The sequence below is a fragment of the Bufo gargarizans genome, chromosome 1 (genome assembly GCF_014858855.1).
Source record: "Bufo gargarizans isolate SCDJY-AF-19 chromosome 1, ASM1485885v1, whole genome shotgun sequence".
Taxonomy (NCBI): Eukaryota; Metazoa; Chordata; class Amphibia; order Anura; family Bufonidae; genus Bufo; species Bufo gargarizans.
Genome location: NC_058080.1, coordinates 132869210 through 132886444, shown reverse-complemented (window position 1 = coordinate 132886444; position 17235 = coordinate 132869210). Strand labels below are relative to the sequence as shown.

Below are 17235 nucleotides of genomic sequence, written 5' to 3'. Positions count from 1 at the left end.
AAATGTATTGTTCCATAATTCTTTTGTTGCAGTAATCGAAAGCGTATGTCAGTGATTGTCCGTAACTCCTCAGGGAAACTGAGATTGTACTGCAAAGGGGCTGTAAGTATCATATACTGCAATCAGCTCGGTCCTTCATATACATTATTCCTTACCTGCCGTTTACCATCAATGGCTAAAGGTCCTTTTACACTGGCCCATTATTGGGAATGAATGTTCCTATGAATACTTATTTCTAATATGTGGTCTGTGTAAAGGTGACATCGACCCGAATGCTGGTGAAATAATTGTTGACGCAGCACCTAAAATATTCTTTCTAGGGGTGAGTGATCACACTAGCAATTGTATCTTCCCATACAAGGGAGGTGGTTGCTGCATGTAAGTGCAGCTCTCACCGCCACTCATAATCGGGCAATTTCCGGGAACTGATATATTTTTGCAGATCACTGCCTGCTCAGTCGGCCCATGTGAAGGGTGTTTACTACCGCTCATGCCTCATTCTACAGTGGGAATCTGCTGTGTTGTCTTATCTGCCCTTGATTTGGTGAGATCCATGATGGCTCCTGGCTTGAGCTGCTTCCTATTTGCTAAAATTAAAACGGTTGTCTAGGCACTGAAAAAGAAAAATTGGGGGAATTGGCGAGCATGGTGTGTGAGTAAAATACATAAAACTTAGTCACCAGCTCGGGTCCTCCTGCTGAGGCCATTGATTTTCTGGCAGCGGTAATGTGCAGGGAGTTGACATGTCACGCTTCTGACCAGATGGGGACAGAATTGCACTGCATGAACTGGGGCGACCAGAGTGAGTGACTTTTTATTTGTTTTTATTTTATTTTATACACTAGTAACTCTCACAACATGCCCCGCTAAACCCCAATTTTTTTCAGGGCCGGGGCAACACCTTTTGAGTCTATCTTTTGAGTTCTCCACATACAGTATATACAAAAAGATTTACTGCATGCGGTGCAATCCGTTCTTCTGCTTTTGAGTTTCCTTACCCTGGTCATAGGCGACACATTTCTGTGTGTTGTACATTTCCTGTCCCCATGCCCTTGGCTACTAGGCTAGGCTAGAATTGTTTTTCCAACCTCTTTATGATTGGTACCAATCTCCTAATCGTAGACAATTCTCAATCATTGCTGTGCTCACTGGCTGCAATAGAGCCATAGGGAATTTGGTTTCCCCTCCACGACCGCAAATGTTTCCTCTCACAAAGTGATCCTGATAATAGATGAGTACTTATGGGTAATGATATGTATGATATAGTTTTCACACCTCTAAGTGGTCATGTCCAAAATGTCATTAGATAAATGACAGATAGCTGATGCAGAACAATTAAAGGGCATATTTCTAGGATATTGTCTGATAGGTGCGGGTCCCACCACCTGGGAGGGTGAAGGAGGGTGCACCGCGCATGCGCTGCTGCCCTCAATTAATTTCTATGGGGCCAACGAAAATAGCCGAGCCAGCTCGACTATTTCCGTCATCCCCATAGAAGTGAATGGAAGCAGTGGCCGCATAAGTGCTGTGTGCTCCTATTCATTTCTATGGGGATTCCGAAAAGAGCCGAGCACGACTCTCTATTTTCAGCAGGCCAACAAGAATTGGTGGTGGCCGTACCCGGCACTGTCGGTCACCACTTTGTTGGCTTTGTTTTAGAGATGAGTGTGAGTCCCCAGAGGTGGGACTCACTCCTGTTAGACAATGGGGGGCATATCCTAGCAATATGCCCCAATTGTCTGAGCCGGGAATACCCCTATAAGTTTGCATATAGTCTGTCTTGAAGCTGGTGACATCATCACGTTACAGCGCAGTTCAGAGCAATACACAGAGTTGTGTGCAGTCTTGTGGACTGCAGCTGTCACGCAATAGTTAAAATCAGTAGCGCTATGAAAATTCTCAGTGTAGCCCCAGCCGTAGACGCTCATTACTACTGTTGTGTCCCTCCTTGATTGAGTGAAAATCACCATTCTGGATAAAAGTGAAGGTCCAATTACAGCTTCTAGGTGGTGCCAGTCTTTGACTCGCCCAGTAAATGTTATGTATTATTACCTTGTCTTCCATAATAGGACACAGTCATTTATGACCGCCTGGCTGACGCCTCCAAGTACAAAGAAATTACCTTAAAACACCTGGAACAGTTTGCCACAGAAGGTAAGATGAGCAATTACTGATTTCCTTATGGCTGTCTCAAAACTTTGCAAATCCGCCAACTCATGGGACAATTAAAAGGGCATTTAGTCTAATTATTGACTGGTGCTAACCTGTGGAAGGAACCTTCCTCTTTATAGTCAATGCAGCCTAACAGGTAAGGAAGTGACCTCATCCAGTCGGGAGCTGGGTGGAAGAGCCCACAGCGCGCAACAGTGCAGTGCAGACTGCAGTTTCGGGGAGCGAGGGAGCACAAGTCCTATGTTAAGAACTTCCCTCCACAGGTTAGCGCCAGTCATTAATTAGTCTAAAGAACCTGGACAACCTCTTTTAATATCTGCTAGACCTCAAGTTGCCACCAGAGCAAAATGAAAAGTAAATTGGCAGCAGGTTATTGTCCATTGGTATTGAATTAGTGTGGCTTTTACGTTCACAACTGGATACACTTTGCAGTATTACTTTAGACTAACAGGAACATCATTAGTGATATAGATCATCTTGCGTGGGCTTCGTACAAATGTCCTAATCTTAAAGGAAACTTCTGTCATGTCACATTGATATGTCTGAAGTTTTGTTTGGTGGTCGTCTGGGTGCTGAGACCCCCAAGGTGTACAAGCTCTCAGCTGTGCACTCTGCCCCTTAGGCTCTCACCCGCTCCCCTTGGGGTGCACGTTTGCTTTCTATGAGCTTGTGAACAGCTCTGAAGAGAAATGATCAGAGTCCAAGGGGCACAGTACCCAGCTCAGGTCTTCTGCTCCTTTAATTTAGTGGAATGCAGTTCAGCTGGCCATGCACATGAAAGCTGTTGGCTAACACCTATATACACATGCATGATCGGCTGAGGGAGGAAAGCCCCTGCCAGGCACCTGGTGAGCAGCTTATCTCTGAGAGTGAAATCATTGGGCATGTTGGAATATCAACATCTGCTATCAAGGGGAGATAGGAGGCTCCAATGCATATTGAATGGTCAGCTGATCCTATTGAAATACAGTACAGACCAAAAGTTTGCACACACCTTCTCATTCAAAGAGTTTTCTTTATTTTCATGACTATGAAAATTGTAGATTCACACTGAAGGCTTCAAAACTATGAATTAACACATGTAGAATTATATACATAACAAAAAAGTGTGAAACAACTGAAAATATGTCATATTCTAGGTTCTTCAAAGTAGCCACCTTTTGCTTTGATTACTGCTTTGCACACTCTTGGCATTCTCTTGATGAGCTTCAAGAGGTAATCACCTGAAATGGTTTTCACTTCACAGGTGTGCCCTGTCAGGTTTAATACGTGGGATTTCTTGCCTTTATAAATGGGGTTGGGACCATCAGTTGCGTTGTGGAGAAGTCAGGTGGATACACAGCTGATAGTCCTACTGAATAGACTGTTAGAATTTGTATTATGGCAAGAAAAAAACAGCTAAGTAAAGAAAAACGAGTGGCCATCATTACTTTAAGAAATGAAGGTCAGTCAGTCCGAAAAATTGGGAAAACTTTGAAAGTGTCCCCAAGTGCAGTCACAAAAACCATCAAGCGCTATAAAGAAACTGGCTCACATGCGGACCACCCCAGGAAAGGAAGACCAAGAGTCACCTCTGCTGTGGAGGATAAGTTCATCCGAGTCACCAGCCTCAGAAATCGCAGGTTAACAGCAGCTCAGATTAGAGACCAGGTCAATGCCACACAGAGTTCTAGCAGCAGACACATCTCTAGAACAACTGTTAAGAGGAGACTGTGTGAATCAGGCCTTCATGGTAGAATATCTGCTAGGAAACCACTGCTAAGGACAGGCAACAAGCAGAAGAGACTTGTTTGGGCTAAAGAATACAAGGAATGGACATTAGACCAGTGGAAATATGTGCTTTGGTCTGATGAGTCCAAATTTAAGATCTTTGGTTCCAACCACCGTGTCTTTGTGCGACGCAGAAAAGGTGAACGGATGGACTCTACATGCCTGGTTCCCACCGTGAAGCATGGAGCAGGAGGTCTGATGGTGTGGGGGTGCTTTGCTGGTGACACTGTTGGGGATTTATTCAAAATTGAAGGCATACTGAACCAGCATGGCTACCACAGCATGTTGCAGCGGCATGCTATTCCATCCGGTTTGCGTTCAGTTGGACCATCATTTATTTCTCGCCCAGTTTCCTTGGGGGACACAGAAGACCTTGGGTATAGCTCATCTCCCTAGGAGGCGTGACACTAAGTAAGAACTGTTAGCCCCTCCTCCACAGCTATACCCTCAGCCTGGAGAGAGAGACTGTCAGTTTTTAGCTTAGTGTCCAAGGAGGCAAGACACTCCCTGCTCTGTAGGGCTGTTTTTCTCCTTGTTTTAATTTTTGATTTTTACTTTTTTCTTTTCTTTTTGTTCCAGAACATCAGGGACAACAGAGACGCACTAGACCTCTCTGTTTCTCCCGGGGTCGAGCTGCGCCAGTGCCGGTCTTCCGCACTGCTGCCTCCCCCACAGAAGGCAAGGTGGATCAGGGCAGCCCAGCTCCCCTACATCCCGCCAGCGCAAGGGTCGCTCGCACGCCAAGTCCCTCTGGCCCCTGGCTGCCACAGGGCGACATTCTGCTCCCTCTCCTCCCCTCCATAGGACATTGGCACCCTTCTCCCTGCAAGAAGAATGCCTGGGGAGCTGCAGAGGTTCACACCTAGCTGCCCCTGACGTAGGGGTTATGCAGGCTTCCCACCCTCACAGACCCGGTCTCAGGGTCCCCCTCCCTCTTACCGGCCACTGCTTCAGGGCCAGAGGGCCCGCGCCTTGCTGCCCCTGACCCATCACGGGCACCGGTCCAAGGGCAAGGTGGTTGTGGCTGCGGCCATATGGAGCGCTGTTCTAGGCCAAGGGCCCGCTCCAGGGGTGAAATGGCTGCCGGGTCATCGCTTCCGACAGCGGGTGGGCACCGCGGCCTACAAATGAGTGCTATGCCTCAACAGCCCCCGGCCGACCGTCGGAACATTCCGGTCGGCCGGGCGCCGCAAAATGTTGTTCCGGGTCCCCGGCTTTTCCGGCCCGCGGGGTGGGCACCCGCGGCCGGTATGTGCCGCTCCGCAGGCCCGGCCGGTACTTTTAATACTGTGCGGCCCCGGTCAGCCGGGCGCCGCTAAAAATTTAGACCCCGGCTTCACGGCCTGCTAGGCCGCAAAATTCGGGCCTCTGTTGGAGGGGGCTGGAACTTCTCCGGGCGCGAATCTTCCCGCCTGGAGGTTCCCCCGCCCCCAGAGGATCGCAGTGCCGCCCCCAGGCCGGATCCCTGTTAACCCCTTGGGTACAGGCCGGCTTCCGATGGGCCTGTGTGGCTTTCTGCCTCAGTGAGGCTGGGTTATAATAAATAAAAAAAAAAAAAAAAGGAAATAAATTAAATTATTTATTAATATGACTTGTGGGCTGCGCAGGACACTGCAGCCTCATCTCAGAGTGCTGCCTGTATACATGCCCCCCTTCCATAGGTGGCATGGTGTCGCGCTCCCCGGCTGCGGCGCTGCCAGGGTCATTTCCCCTTCTAGGCAGTTTTTTTGCCCTCTCCGCGCTACGGCGCTGGTCAGTGCATGCGGCCTTTTCTGTAGGGTGCCTGCCATGTGCAGGACCCCCCTCCTGGCGGGATACTGCACTCTCCTTAACTGCGGGTTGGCCTTGTGCATGATCGCCCTTTCATTGGCGGCCTACTGCAGTTTCTCCGGATACGGTGCTGGCCATGTGCACGACCGCCTTCCATAGGCGGAACACGGCAATTCGTTGCCGGCCATGTGCGTGACCCCTTCCATAGGCGGAACGCTACACTCTCACTGGATTCGTTGCCAATCATGTGCATGACCCCCTTCTTAGGCGGAATATTGCACCCTCACCGGATTCGGTGCTGGCCATGTGCATGACCCCCTTCCTTAGGCGGAACGCCGCGCTGTCTCTGGATTCGCTGCCTGCCATAGGCATGACTCCCTTCTGTGGACGGCATTCGGCACTCTCACTGGATTCACTGCCAGCCATGTGCACTGCCGGCCTTGGGCATGCCTCCTTCCCTGCTGGCGGCATACATACACTCCCTCGGTCGGTGGTTGTTCTCTCGCCGGTACGTTGTTGGCCAGGTGCATGAACCCTATGCATGGCGGGGTGCTTGCACTCTCTCTGGATCCGCTGCCGGCCATATGCATGACCCCTCTTCCGTGGGCGGTGTACGCACTCTCACTGGATTCGCTGCCGGCCATGGGCATGCCTCCTTTAGGTGACATACGCACATTTTCACCGGCTGCTCGCACTCTCCCTGAATGCGATGCTGGCCATGTGCATGGCCCCTACACTCTCACCGGATGCATTCGTGTTCTGGGTGGCATACTACACTCTCACCGGATACATTGCTGGTCTTGAGCATGGCTTTCTAACATGGGTGGAACGCTTGTGTTCCCATTGGATGCGGTGCTGGCCTTGTGCGTGACCACCCCTCATTCCAGGGGCGGAATTTTGCACGCTCACGGGATTCAAGGCTGTCCTTGTATGTGCTGTGCTGGACTTGCTCATGTTCCCCCTTCATTGGTGGAGTAGTTGCACTCTCACGAAATTTCGGTGTTGGGTGAATTGTTGCACACTCACTTAATGCTAGGATAGCCCTGTGCATGACCCCCCTTTCACTAGGTGGACCTCCTGCGTTCCTGCTGGATACTGTGTGGCCATGTGCATGGCGCCCTTCTGGGCGAAGTAGGGTATGCCCTACTTCTCTGACGTAGTTACGACCTTGGGCATCACCCCCTTTTTGGGGCGGGCCCTTGCACTCTTGCTGACTGCAGTTTTGCCAGGTACATGTCCCCCCATTCGGGGAGGTCAGTTTGCGTTCTATCGCATTCCTTGCTAGTCTTGTGCATAACTCCTTTTCAGTTGCACTTTCGTAGATACTGTGGGACTCCGTGGCTGGCCTTCTTCGCTGAGTGATATTTTGGCAGTGAGCGGACGTTCCTGTGCGTTGTTTGGGCCGTGTATGCCTTCTCAACCCGTAGGTGGGTTAGCCTTCTCACTGCTTACGGGCTACTCGTACGTATGCCTCCTTTCCCCCTGCGACATACTTTTTCTCTTGGGAGACGGTGTTTGCAGCAAGCCTTGCACTATTCTCTAAGGAGATCATTCTGTCCACCTGTGTGACCCTAAAGTGTTGTCCGATAAGCAACAGATGCATACCTTATATTTAAGTAGACGGGCTCTGCTGCTCGCTCCTGCACCGAGCTGGGTGGTACTCACTCATTTCGTTGGCCCTTCCGCCCGGGGAGTGTTCGTGGTTCCTAGATACGTACCCATTCGTCCTTCCGCAGCATTGTTTCCCTGCGCTAGTGGTCACATGGTCGAGAGTGCGGTCTGCAGCGCCCTTCGCATTTTATGTTGGCTCTGGCAGGACTACGGTCCCCTCGCCTAGTACCTTTTCCTCCTCTTCGGGTGCAGTGTGGTATGATTCTTCCGGTTGGCGCCCTCGGTGCTTCAGTCTGATCTGCTACCAGGTTCGGGCTGCTCTTCTTGGGAAGGTCACCCAACTTCTCTTGGGTGCTCGCCTACCCAGGTCCGGAGGACCTCCGCCTTGAGTTCTTCAGGGTATTCAAGGCGGTGGACCGGGCGTCTCAGTGTAGCGGTGTGCTGCTTTTGAGCTGTTCTATGGCTTCTCTGTTGCCCACTCCTATGCCGGCCTCTGTCTCGACCGCCTTTTCTCGCCGGTTCTGTTTGGCTCCCACTCGGTACAGATCACTCCGATGTGGCTTCTGTTCCGGCCGCGCTTCAGAGGCTGTTCCTTCACTGCCCTTCCCTCGGGGGAGAGCGTGGTTGTTCAGGTGGATGGTACTGGTGTTCCCTTTGAGTCCCCCTTGTCCACACTGGTTGTACTAGCTGCGTACCTAGTTACCGGGTCTACGGCGTTCTGTCCTCCCGCTGGGTGCAGATTGCGTTTTTGTTTTTTTGTTTTCAATTCTAGGCAATGTTTCTGCTATGGACTTACCTTCTCGGTAGCTTGGGAGGACTGCCATTTGCCACAATTGTCTTCAGATCTCCCACCCGGGACTGTAGTCCGTCTTCCTGTGGTGACTGCATCGGCTTGGGTTTTAGCCTGTCTTGTCCTAGCATCTGGCGGTTGCTGGACGGACCCTTCGGTTCCTGTCCGTTTGTCCTTCTGCTCCCCACTCTGGGTGGATCTGGGACAACTTTGCTCGGGGGCCGGCGGGACCAGTTCTACCGACCGTTCTACCCGTGTTACTGGTCTGCGCCTGATCATTGGGTTTTCTCCCTCTTGCCCAGGCGACTCTAGTGGGCTCGCTAGTGTTCGCTCCTGGCCGTGTTTCGTCCAGGATCTGTTGGAGGACTTAGGTTTTTACCTGGGGTTCTGTGGGAAGCTGGGCGTTCCCCCTCTCTTCCTTTCTCTCTCCATGGTTCTGTTTTTCTCCAGTCCGGCCTGGAACTGGGACTGGGACTCTGTCGCTTGCAGTATCAGGTGTCAGCGCTGCCCTTCTTCTTTCAGCGTTCCCCGGCCCTCTGGGCCTGTCTGGACCTTCTTCCGTGGAGCGGCTCTTGGGTTCCTTTGTGCTGCCCTCCGGTGCCGCCCTGGGAACTACATACTGGGCTCTTGGCGCTCCAATCTTTCGCTTGGGGCCGTTACAGTGGTTCTCTCTACTCCTTCTGTCCTGTACGGTTGTGTTTCTGTAGCCGTCGTGTCTCTGGAGGGTGCCTGAGTGGCGGCCCTTCTTGTTCCGAGCCTTCTGTCTTTCCCCAGGACAGGGCTGTTCTCCATTCCGTCTCTTCCTTCCTTCTGAAGGTGGTGTTTGTCTTTCATTTCGTCGAGGCAGTCGTCCTCCCCTTCCCACCCCTGGGAACGGACACTTTACCGGTTTGGACGTTGTTTGGACCTTGCGGTTTTTTACTTGGAGATCTCCGACTCTTGTCTACGTTCGGCCTCTTGTGTTCCAGGAGGTCCGCGCGAAGGGTTGACGGCGTCCAGGGTGGCTTCCTCCACTTTCTCAGAGTGGCTATTGTTGTGGTTGCCGCACCAAGGGCAGGGTCCTGCTTTTTGCTATTTCCCATAGCTGTCGGTTCCTCCTGGTTCAGAGGCATTAGGCTTCGGCCATGCATTTGTGCAAGGCAGTCACTTCTTCCTTGCACACCTTACCAGGTTCTACAGGGTGCGTACTCGGGCTTCAGCGTCTGCTGCCTTGGGCCGCCTGGTCTGCAGGCGGCGGTTTCTTGATGCCTTCGAGTGCTTCGCCTTGGTGCTATGGTCCCTCCCCTCTTGGACTGCTATTGAACGTCCCAAGGTCTTCTGTGTCCCCCAAGGAAACTGGGCGAGAAAACGAGATTTTTGTATAACTTACCAGTAAAATCTCTTTCTCGCTCTTTCCTTGGGGGACACAGCACCCACCCATTCTTTGTTCTTCTCTGCGCGGTTTCCGGGTTTGTTTTCCCGTTGGGTAGTTGGCTTGTTGGTTCCACTTTTGGACTTTGCCTTGTTTTCACTACTTGGACACGCAACTGACAGTCTCTCTCTCCAGGCTGAGGGTATAGCTGTGGAGGAGGGGCTAACAGTTCTTACTTAGTGTCACGCCTCCTAGGGAGATGAGCTATACCCAAGGTCTTCTGTGTCCCCCAAGGAAAGAGCGAGAAAGAGATTTTACTGGTAAGTTATACAAAAATCTCGTTTTTTCAACAGGACAATGACCCCAAACACACCTCCAGGCTGTGTAAGGGCTATTTGACCATGAAGGAGAGTGATGGGGTGCTGCGCCAGATGACCTGGCCTTCACAGTCACCTGACCTGAACCCAATCGAGATGGTTTGGGGTGAGCTGGACCGCAGAGTGAAGGCAAAAGGGCCAACAAGTGCCAAATATCTCTGGGAACTCCTTCAAGACTGTTGGAAGACCATTTCAGGTGACTACCTCTTGAAGCTCATCAAGAGAATGCCAAGAGTGTGCAAAGCAGTAATCAAAGCAAAAGGTGGCTACTTTGAAGAACTACTTTGAAGAACTTAGAATATGACATATTTTCAGTTGTTTCACACTTTTTTGTTATGTATATAATTCCACATGTGTTAATTCATAGTTTTGATGCCTTCAGTGTGAATCTACAATTTTCATAGTCATGAAAATAAAGAAAACTCTTTGAATGAGAAGGTGTGTCCAAACTTTTGGTCTGTACTGTACATCTAATTTGTATGGCCAGCTTCATACTTTAAAGGGAATCTGTGACCCCGATGTTAGACTATTCGGTACAGTAATACATGCATAGTACTTCAGATGAAGACTCCAGATCCCTATTTTCTTTTTCCTACTACCCCCAATGTCAGCACTCAAAGCTGGACTGCTCTGCTGTGTTTACATAACGGAGAGGACTCATGTGCATGGTAGTCCTGACAATGTATTTCAGTGCAGCTCTGAGCGCTGACAGAGGGAGAATGGGGGACAGTAGGAAAACAAAAAATAGAGATCTGGACTCCATATCTGCAGTACTACTCATGCATTACTGTAGGAAATGGTCCAAAATCGGGGTGACCGCTTCCCTTTTAACTATGTTTTCAGTTTGAATTCAGTGTATACGCCAAAATCTGCTCCAGACGTGCACGCCAAATGTGTCCACGGACTGTTCTGCAATATTTTTTTTGAATTTATTCCATGTAACTCTATACTCTATTATGTATTGAGAAGCTTTGATTACACTTTTCATAACAAAGATAAAGTGCCAAAAATCATATGACTATTTTTAGTGTTTACAAAAATCATATGACTATTTTTAGTGTTTACTTTAAAAAAAAAAAAAAAGTCATTGGGTAGCATACGTGTAAACATAATATACTATTTGTGTAGAGGTTTTCCTACCATATATTTTGAATGTGCTCTATACGTCTCTGGGATTGATATTCTGGTTCATTATGTCTTGTCCCCAGGTTTAAGAACCCTCTGTTTTGCGGTGGCCGCCATACCGGACAGTGTGTATGAAGAATGGCTCAGTGTGTATCACAGGGCCTCCACCTCTGTGCAGAACAGGGCTCTCAAGATGGAGGAGTGCTATGAAATGATAGAAAAGGTAAGTGATTTCCGGCCTTCTTATTGGTGTGCAATTAGTATATTTCTGAGCAATGCTTTTATGCATCAGATTGAAATGACCAGTAGTGTGAGCTCACAGACCTGTTTGCAGACTATTATTTCTGTGAAGCCAAAAGAGAATTGAGTTTTCCCTTAAATGATAAAAAAAAGTACTGTATATTAAGAATTTACAGTACAGTGAAATCACAATGGAACACAGCCTATAAAACACTCGATTAATAAAGGTGCCTACTGACATTACAGGAAAGTCAGCCAAGATGTCTATGGGAAAGTAGTATCAGGCATGTTGGTTTTTAGAGGTATCTAGAAGTGCCTTATGTCCCTCACACCTGCAAGCTTACTGAAGCGAGCGTGCAAGACAAAGGCGTGAATGCGGTGTACGTGCCAAGTAAATATGCTGCTGATGAAATAGGTGTTATATGCTCTCCATACAGCACTACATACAATGCCGATATTATGGTGCATACGCCTTCATACACACACGCCTGAATCGCCTATAGAACAGAAAGCAGGCGCTAGAAACACTGTAATAGATCTTTTTATTCTAGCAGGACCAGCTCCTGAACAGTAGACTAAAGCCCTGCCAGATATATGTTGTCCAGGCTGTAGAACAGGGATGGCCAACCTGAGGCTCTCCAGACTTCCTACAGCAGGGCATGGTGGGAGTTGTAGTTTTACAACAGCTGGAGAGCCGCAGGTTGGCCGTGCCTGCTGTAGAATATTAGGTGTGCTCTGCATAAAAGGCAGTGGCGAGCGGCATGATACATCGTTCATACCTCCATGAATAAAGATGGCATTACTGAATTATTTTAGACTCACATTTGTTTCGATTTAGCTTTTCATTAGGGGTTGTAGTATTTTTATTTTTTTATTATTAGCATGGTAAGTGCATTCTGCAGCACTATTATTCCTGCCAAAAATACTGTACTTGGATCTGATGAAAACCCTGTATAAGGCTCTACTTTCACACTAGCGTTCGGGCGGATCCGTTCTGAACGGATCCGCCCATAATAATGCAGACGGAGGCTCCGTTCAGAACGGATCCGTCTGCATTAAAATTGCAAAAAAAAAAGCTAAGTGTGAAAATAGCCTCGGACGGATCCGTCCAGACTTTCAATGTAAAGTCAATGGGGGACGGATCCGCTTGAAGATTGAGCCACATTGTGGCATCTTCAAACGGATCCGTCCCCATTGACTTACATTGTAAGTCTGGACGGATCCGCACGGCCAGGCGGACACCCGAACGCTGCAAGCAGCGTTCAGCTGTCCGCCTGTCCGTGCGGAGGCGAGCGGAGCGGAGGCTGAACGCCGCCAGACTGATGCAGTCTGAGCGGATCCGCTCCATTCAGACTGCATCAGGGCTGGACGGCTGCGTTCGGGTCCGCTCGTGAGCCCCTTCAAACGGAGCTCACGAGCGGACCAGCGAACGCTAGTGTGAAAGGAGCCTAAGTCAGTTGGATCTTTGAAAACCAAGCCATGATGCTAGTGTGAGCAGAAACCTAGACTGCGCTCATATCTGAAGCGCCGGGTCCATCATATGACTGACACGGACAGTGTCAGATGAACCACATTGACTATAATGGAGTCAATTGTCCTTGTGCCCAGCAAAGTAGTGTGGTGTCCTGCATTTTTTCCAGAATATGAAACAAAGGCCCCTAACGTTCTAACAGAACCTCCACCTCATATGGAAACCTAGTCTGGCATGTTCAGTCTGGAAGGAGTTAATGTCATATAGATATGTGTGTGTGTTACCTTCAGTTGTAATTATGCCTGTGAGGCTCAGTGGCCATTTAAAAAAAAATGTTTAGCGTAAAAAATGTCATGTAAACAATAGGTCATTTTCTGATGTCCTTTAAAGGGGTAGTTCACCCCTGGGGACCTTTACTGCAGACCTCCCAAGAGTGGCTGCACCTGTGTTGGGAATCAGTTACCTGATCTCCACTGCTTAGTTTTGAATCCATTTCAGGCGACGCCAATCTTGACTGGCTGTAGCAGTGCTGTGTCACCCATGCATCAGGTCAGTGGGTCACGTGATGCATGCGTGACACGTCACCGCTGCAGCCACGTGACCTGTGTCAAACCGGATGTTGAGTGGGGGACACCCAAGACCTGTGCTGCCCAAGATGGATCCCGGACACCGCGGCAGGGATTAGGTACCCATGATTCCCACATGGGCCGGCCATGGTGGTGCTGGTGGGGGTCTGCAGAAAAGGTCCCTTTTAAGACTCATATTTGTAAATCCAGATTGTTCAGTTCTCTGTGACCTGATCTACAAAGGAAAGTTGTAAGAGACGTATTTGCATTTGCCTATGAAAGGTGCTGTGTCATCATTAATAAGAAATCCATACACTCTAATGCAGCACGCCAGCAAGCTGACCCACAAAATTGTCAGTCTCTTAAATAATTTAATCTGCAGGATGAATAAAACATTTCTCGTGCATGGCATTGTGGGACACAGCACCATGGGTATATGCCCAGCTGCCACTAGTAGGCTGACACTAGAAACAAAAAAAAAAAAGTGTTTGCTCCACCCAGGTGGGCTATACCCCTCTGCCAGAGCCGAAATAGATCAGTCTAGTTCTAGTGTCTGTAGGAGGCAGACATGACCTGCTATCTTTTTTTCGCAGGTCATCCTGCTAATTTAATTTAATTTTTCTCTTTTTTCCGGTGGACCCACGGCTCTCGTGTTGAGTCCGCCGAGGGGGTGGTCATTGCTGTGCCTGAAGACGTCGGAAGGTGAGTAGGGATCCTGATCCATTCCGGGGATCCTATAGTCCCCTTCCCCCTCCCTCCTTCTTCTTGAGCCTCTTAGAGTAGCTGTTGAGCAAGGGGGCACTGCCTGTGGCACTTATCTCAAGGGGGTCATTTTTGGTCCGGGACTCGCTGGGGGCACATGTTTTTTTTTTTTTTCCTGGGCCTGGCCCTTTAAGACAGCCGTTTTCGCGGTGATCGGAATCTTCCCGCACTGACAGGGATCATTTCTGCACCTACCTGGCCTCCCCCCGCATCAGCGCTGTGTCCACGCTCCAGCTTCTGCTTCCGGACGTCACCGCGATCGCGGGCGTCCGTTTACAGCCGCAGGTTCTCAATCGAGGCCCTGGCTTTTTCGGCCGACTAGGCCGCAGGTCACGTGGGGCGGAGCTCCTTCCCTGGCTTCTCCTTGCTTCCCAGGCTTTTCTCTTTCACCCTCCTCTCCTGCAGTCCCTGCTGTTCGCCATCTTGCTCCTTCCCTGCGATCGGTTCTCTATCTGGACACAGCACTATTGGGTCTGGTAGGCAGCCTTCTGCTGATTTTTTATTTTTTATTTATTTTTTCCCCTTGCAGTCTCCACCCTCATGTCTTCCTCTGGTCGGGACCCCACTCCCCCTGCCGCCATTTCCACTCAATATGCCTGGCAGGGACTCCCCCGCTGTGGCGGTCCCGCAAGCGACCTCGTACGGTCCCGCTCTTCCTCGGATCATTCCCCGGATAAGTCTGAGACGGGCGAGATTTCTTCTTCAGCCGCTTCCGCCGCTCCTGGGGACTCCTGCTTCTGATTCTGAATCAGAGCGTTGCTCGGCGATGTCTGCGGCCTTACAGGATCTCATCAAAGCCGTCCGGGACACGCTCCATGTGCAGGACGATCCTTCTTCCTCCTCCCAGGAGTCGGTGTCCTTCCGCCGTTCTAGACAGTCCACTGTGGTTTTCCCAAATCACGAGGATCTTGACGCACTTCTGGCTAAGGAGTGGCGTCACCCTGATCGGCGCCTTCACCTTACCAAGGCCTCAGATGTCCCTTATCCTTTTTCTGAGGAATCCGTCAATCTCTGGACGGTTCCTCCTCAGGTAGACCCTCAGGTTGCTCGATTGGCGAAAGCTACTACCCTTCCCCTGGCTGACGCGGCTTCCTTGTTGGATCCCGCTGACAAACGGGTCGATTCTCTGGCCAAATCGGTTTTCGTGGCAGCGGGTGCCGCCATCCGTCCTGCGTTTGCCGCCTCCTGGGTGGCCAAGGCCTGCGATATCTGGGCAAAACATCTTGTCCGAGCCTTACCTCCAGACTCGGTCCAGGGGGACCTGGCAGTGCTTGCCTCTCAAATTTACCAGGCGTCCAAGTTTCTTTGCGATGCCTCTATGGAATCGGCCCGCCGCTTCGGCCGTGCGGCCGCTAACTCTGTGGCCATCCGCCGCACCATCTGGTTTCGTTCTTGGGTGGTGGATTCTGCCTCCAAGAAGGCGCTAATTTCCCTTCCCTTCCCTTCCTCGACGGGAAGCTTTTTGGGAAGCGTTTGGAGGAGCTCATCTCTGAGGCCACCGGTGGTAAGAGTTCCCTTCTTCCCCAGAACCAGCCTCGCCACTGTCGCTTCCCTGGGTCGTCCTCTCGGGCGCAGTCCTTTCGTTCCTTTCTTTCAGACAAGAAATTCACCAGGCCTTTCTTTAAGGCCAAGCCCTGCTGGCATGCCAAGTCCACTAAGCCACCTTCAGCATGACTCTGCTCCGGTCAAGGTGGGAGGGCGCCTGCTGGCCTTTCAGAATGTCGGGCAAGCAAGTGTGGAGGACGCCTGGGTTCTGGAGGTAGTTTCCTCCGGATACAGGATCAAATTTTCCGGTCTTCCGTTGGGGTTGTTCTTCCTGACGTTGCCCCCAAGTCCCCCGCCAGGGCAGACCATTTTTTTCAGGCCATTCGTTCTCTTCGCTCTCTGGGGGTCATCGTTCCGGTTCCGGAATCAGAAAGTTTTCAGGGTTTCTACTCAAACCTGTTTACGGTTCCCAAGAAGTACTGTTCGCTCTGTCCAATCCTGGACCTGAAGGCGCTCAATCACTGCGTCCGTCATTTTCGTATGTAATCCCTCCGGTCGGTGATCGCCTCCGGACGCTTATCTACACGTCCCCATTGCCCTCTCCCATCAAAGGTCCCTTCGCTTCGCGGTAGGTTCCCTTCGGCCTGGCCTCCGCCCCGAGGGTTTTCACAAAGGTCCTAGCGCCCCTGGTGGCTCTTCTCCGTGCCAGGGGGGTCGCATTGGTGCCTTACCTGGACGACCTTCTGATCCGGGCTCCGTCATTGGAGGACAACCTGTCCAGCCTACACATCGCCCTCTCGGCTCTTGCCCAATTCGGGTGGCTCATTAACCACTCCATGTCCTCTCTCGTCCCATGCCTCAGGCGGGTGTTTCTTCCCCCAGAGAAAATTGCCTCTCTTCAGGCGGGGGTGACTCGCCTCGGCGATCAGTCCTCTCTGACCATCAGGATGTGTATGCGCATCCTGGGGAGGATGGTGGCCTCATTTGAGGCCATTCCCAATTCCACTCCCGGGACCTTCAGTTGTTTATCCTATCCAGATGGGACAAGTCTCCGGCAGGCCTCGATTGCCGGACCCGTCTCCCTCCCGAGCTTTGCCAGGATCTCTCCTGGTGGCTTGAATCCAGTTGGCGGGTGATCACCACGGATGCCAGCCTCTCGGGTTGGGGGGCGGTCTTCGAGTCCCTCACTGTCCAGGGTGTTTGCTCTGTTCAGGAGTCCTCCCTGCAGATCAACATTCTCTAACTCAGAGCAATTTTCCTGGCACTGTCTCACTGGACCCCACGTCTCTGCGGTCTCCCGATCTGGGTTCAGACTGACTATTCCACCGCCGTGGCCTATCTGAACCACCAAGGGGGCACCAGGAGTGTGATGGCACTGCAGGAAACCTCCCGTATCCTGCGGTGGGCGGAGAAGAACGTCCCTGTTCTCTCCGCCGTACACATTCCCGGGGTCGACAATTGGGCGGCAGACTTTCTCAGTCGTCAGCTCGTCGACCCGGGCGAATGGTCTCTTCACCCAGAAGTGGTTCTCCAACTTTGTCAACGTTGGGAAACTCCGGACGTGGATCTCTTCGCGTCGCGCCTCTATCCTTAGGCTCTCGCGGTGGACGCCCTAGTTCTGCCTTGGTCTCAGTTCAGCCTTCTGTATCTGTTTCCCCCCATTCCTCTCCTGCCCCAAGTGCTCAAGCGTCTCAAGGCAGCCTGTGTTCCGGCGATCCTGGTGCCTCCGGATTGGCCCCGCAGGG

The 17235-nt window shown here is 51.0% G+C and overlaps 1 protein-coding gene across 5 annotated transcripts in view; it reads left to right on the top strand.

The window, feature by feature from the left end:
* The window catches only part of ATP8A1 (ATPase phospholipid transporting 8A1), a 188313-nt gene that overhangs the window by 106140 nt on the left and 64938 nt on the right, over positions 1 to 17235 (top strand). For all 5 annotated transcript variants that reach the window (XM_044298696.1, XM_044298712.1, XM_044298679.1 and 2 more), the window contains 3 exons: positions 33 to 102; positions 2070 to 2154; positions 11050 to 11189. In XM_044298696.1, coding sequence (XP_044154631.1) covers positions 33 to 102; positions 2070 to 2154; positions 11050 to 11189 — 295 coding nt within the window. The remainder of the gene's footprint in view (positions 1 to 32; positions 103 to 2069; positions 2155 to 11049; positions 11190 to 17235) is intronic.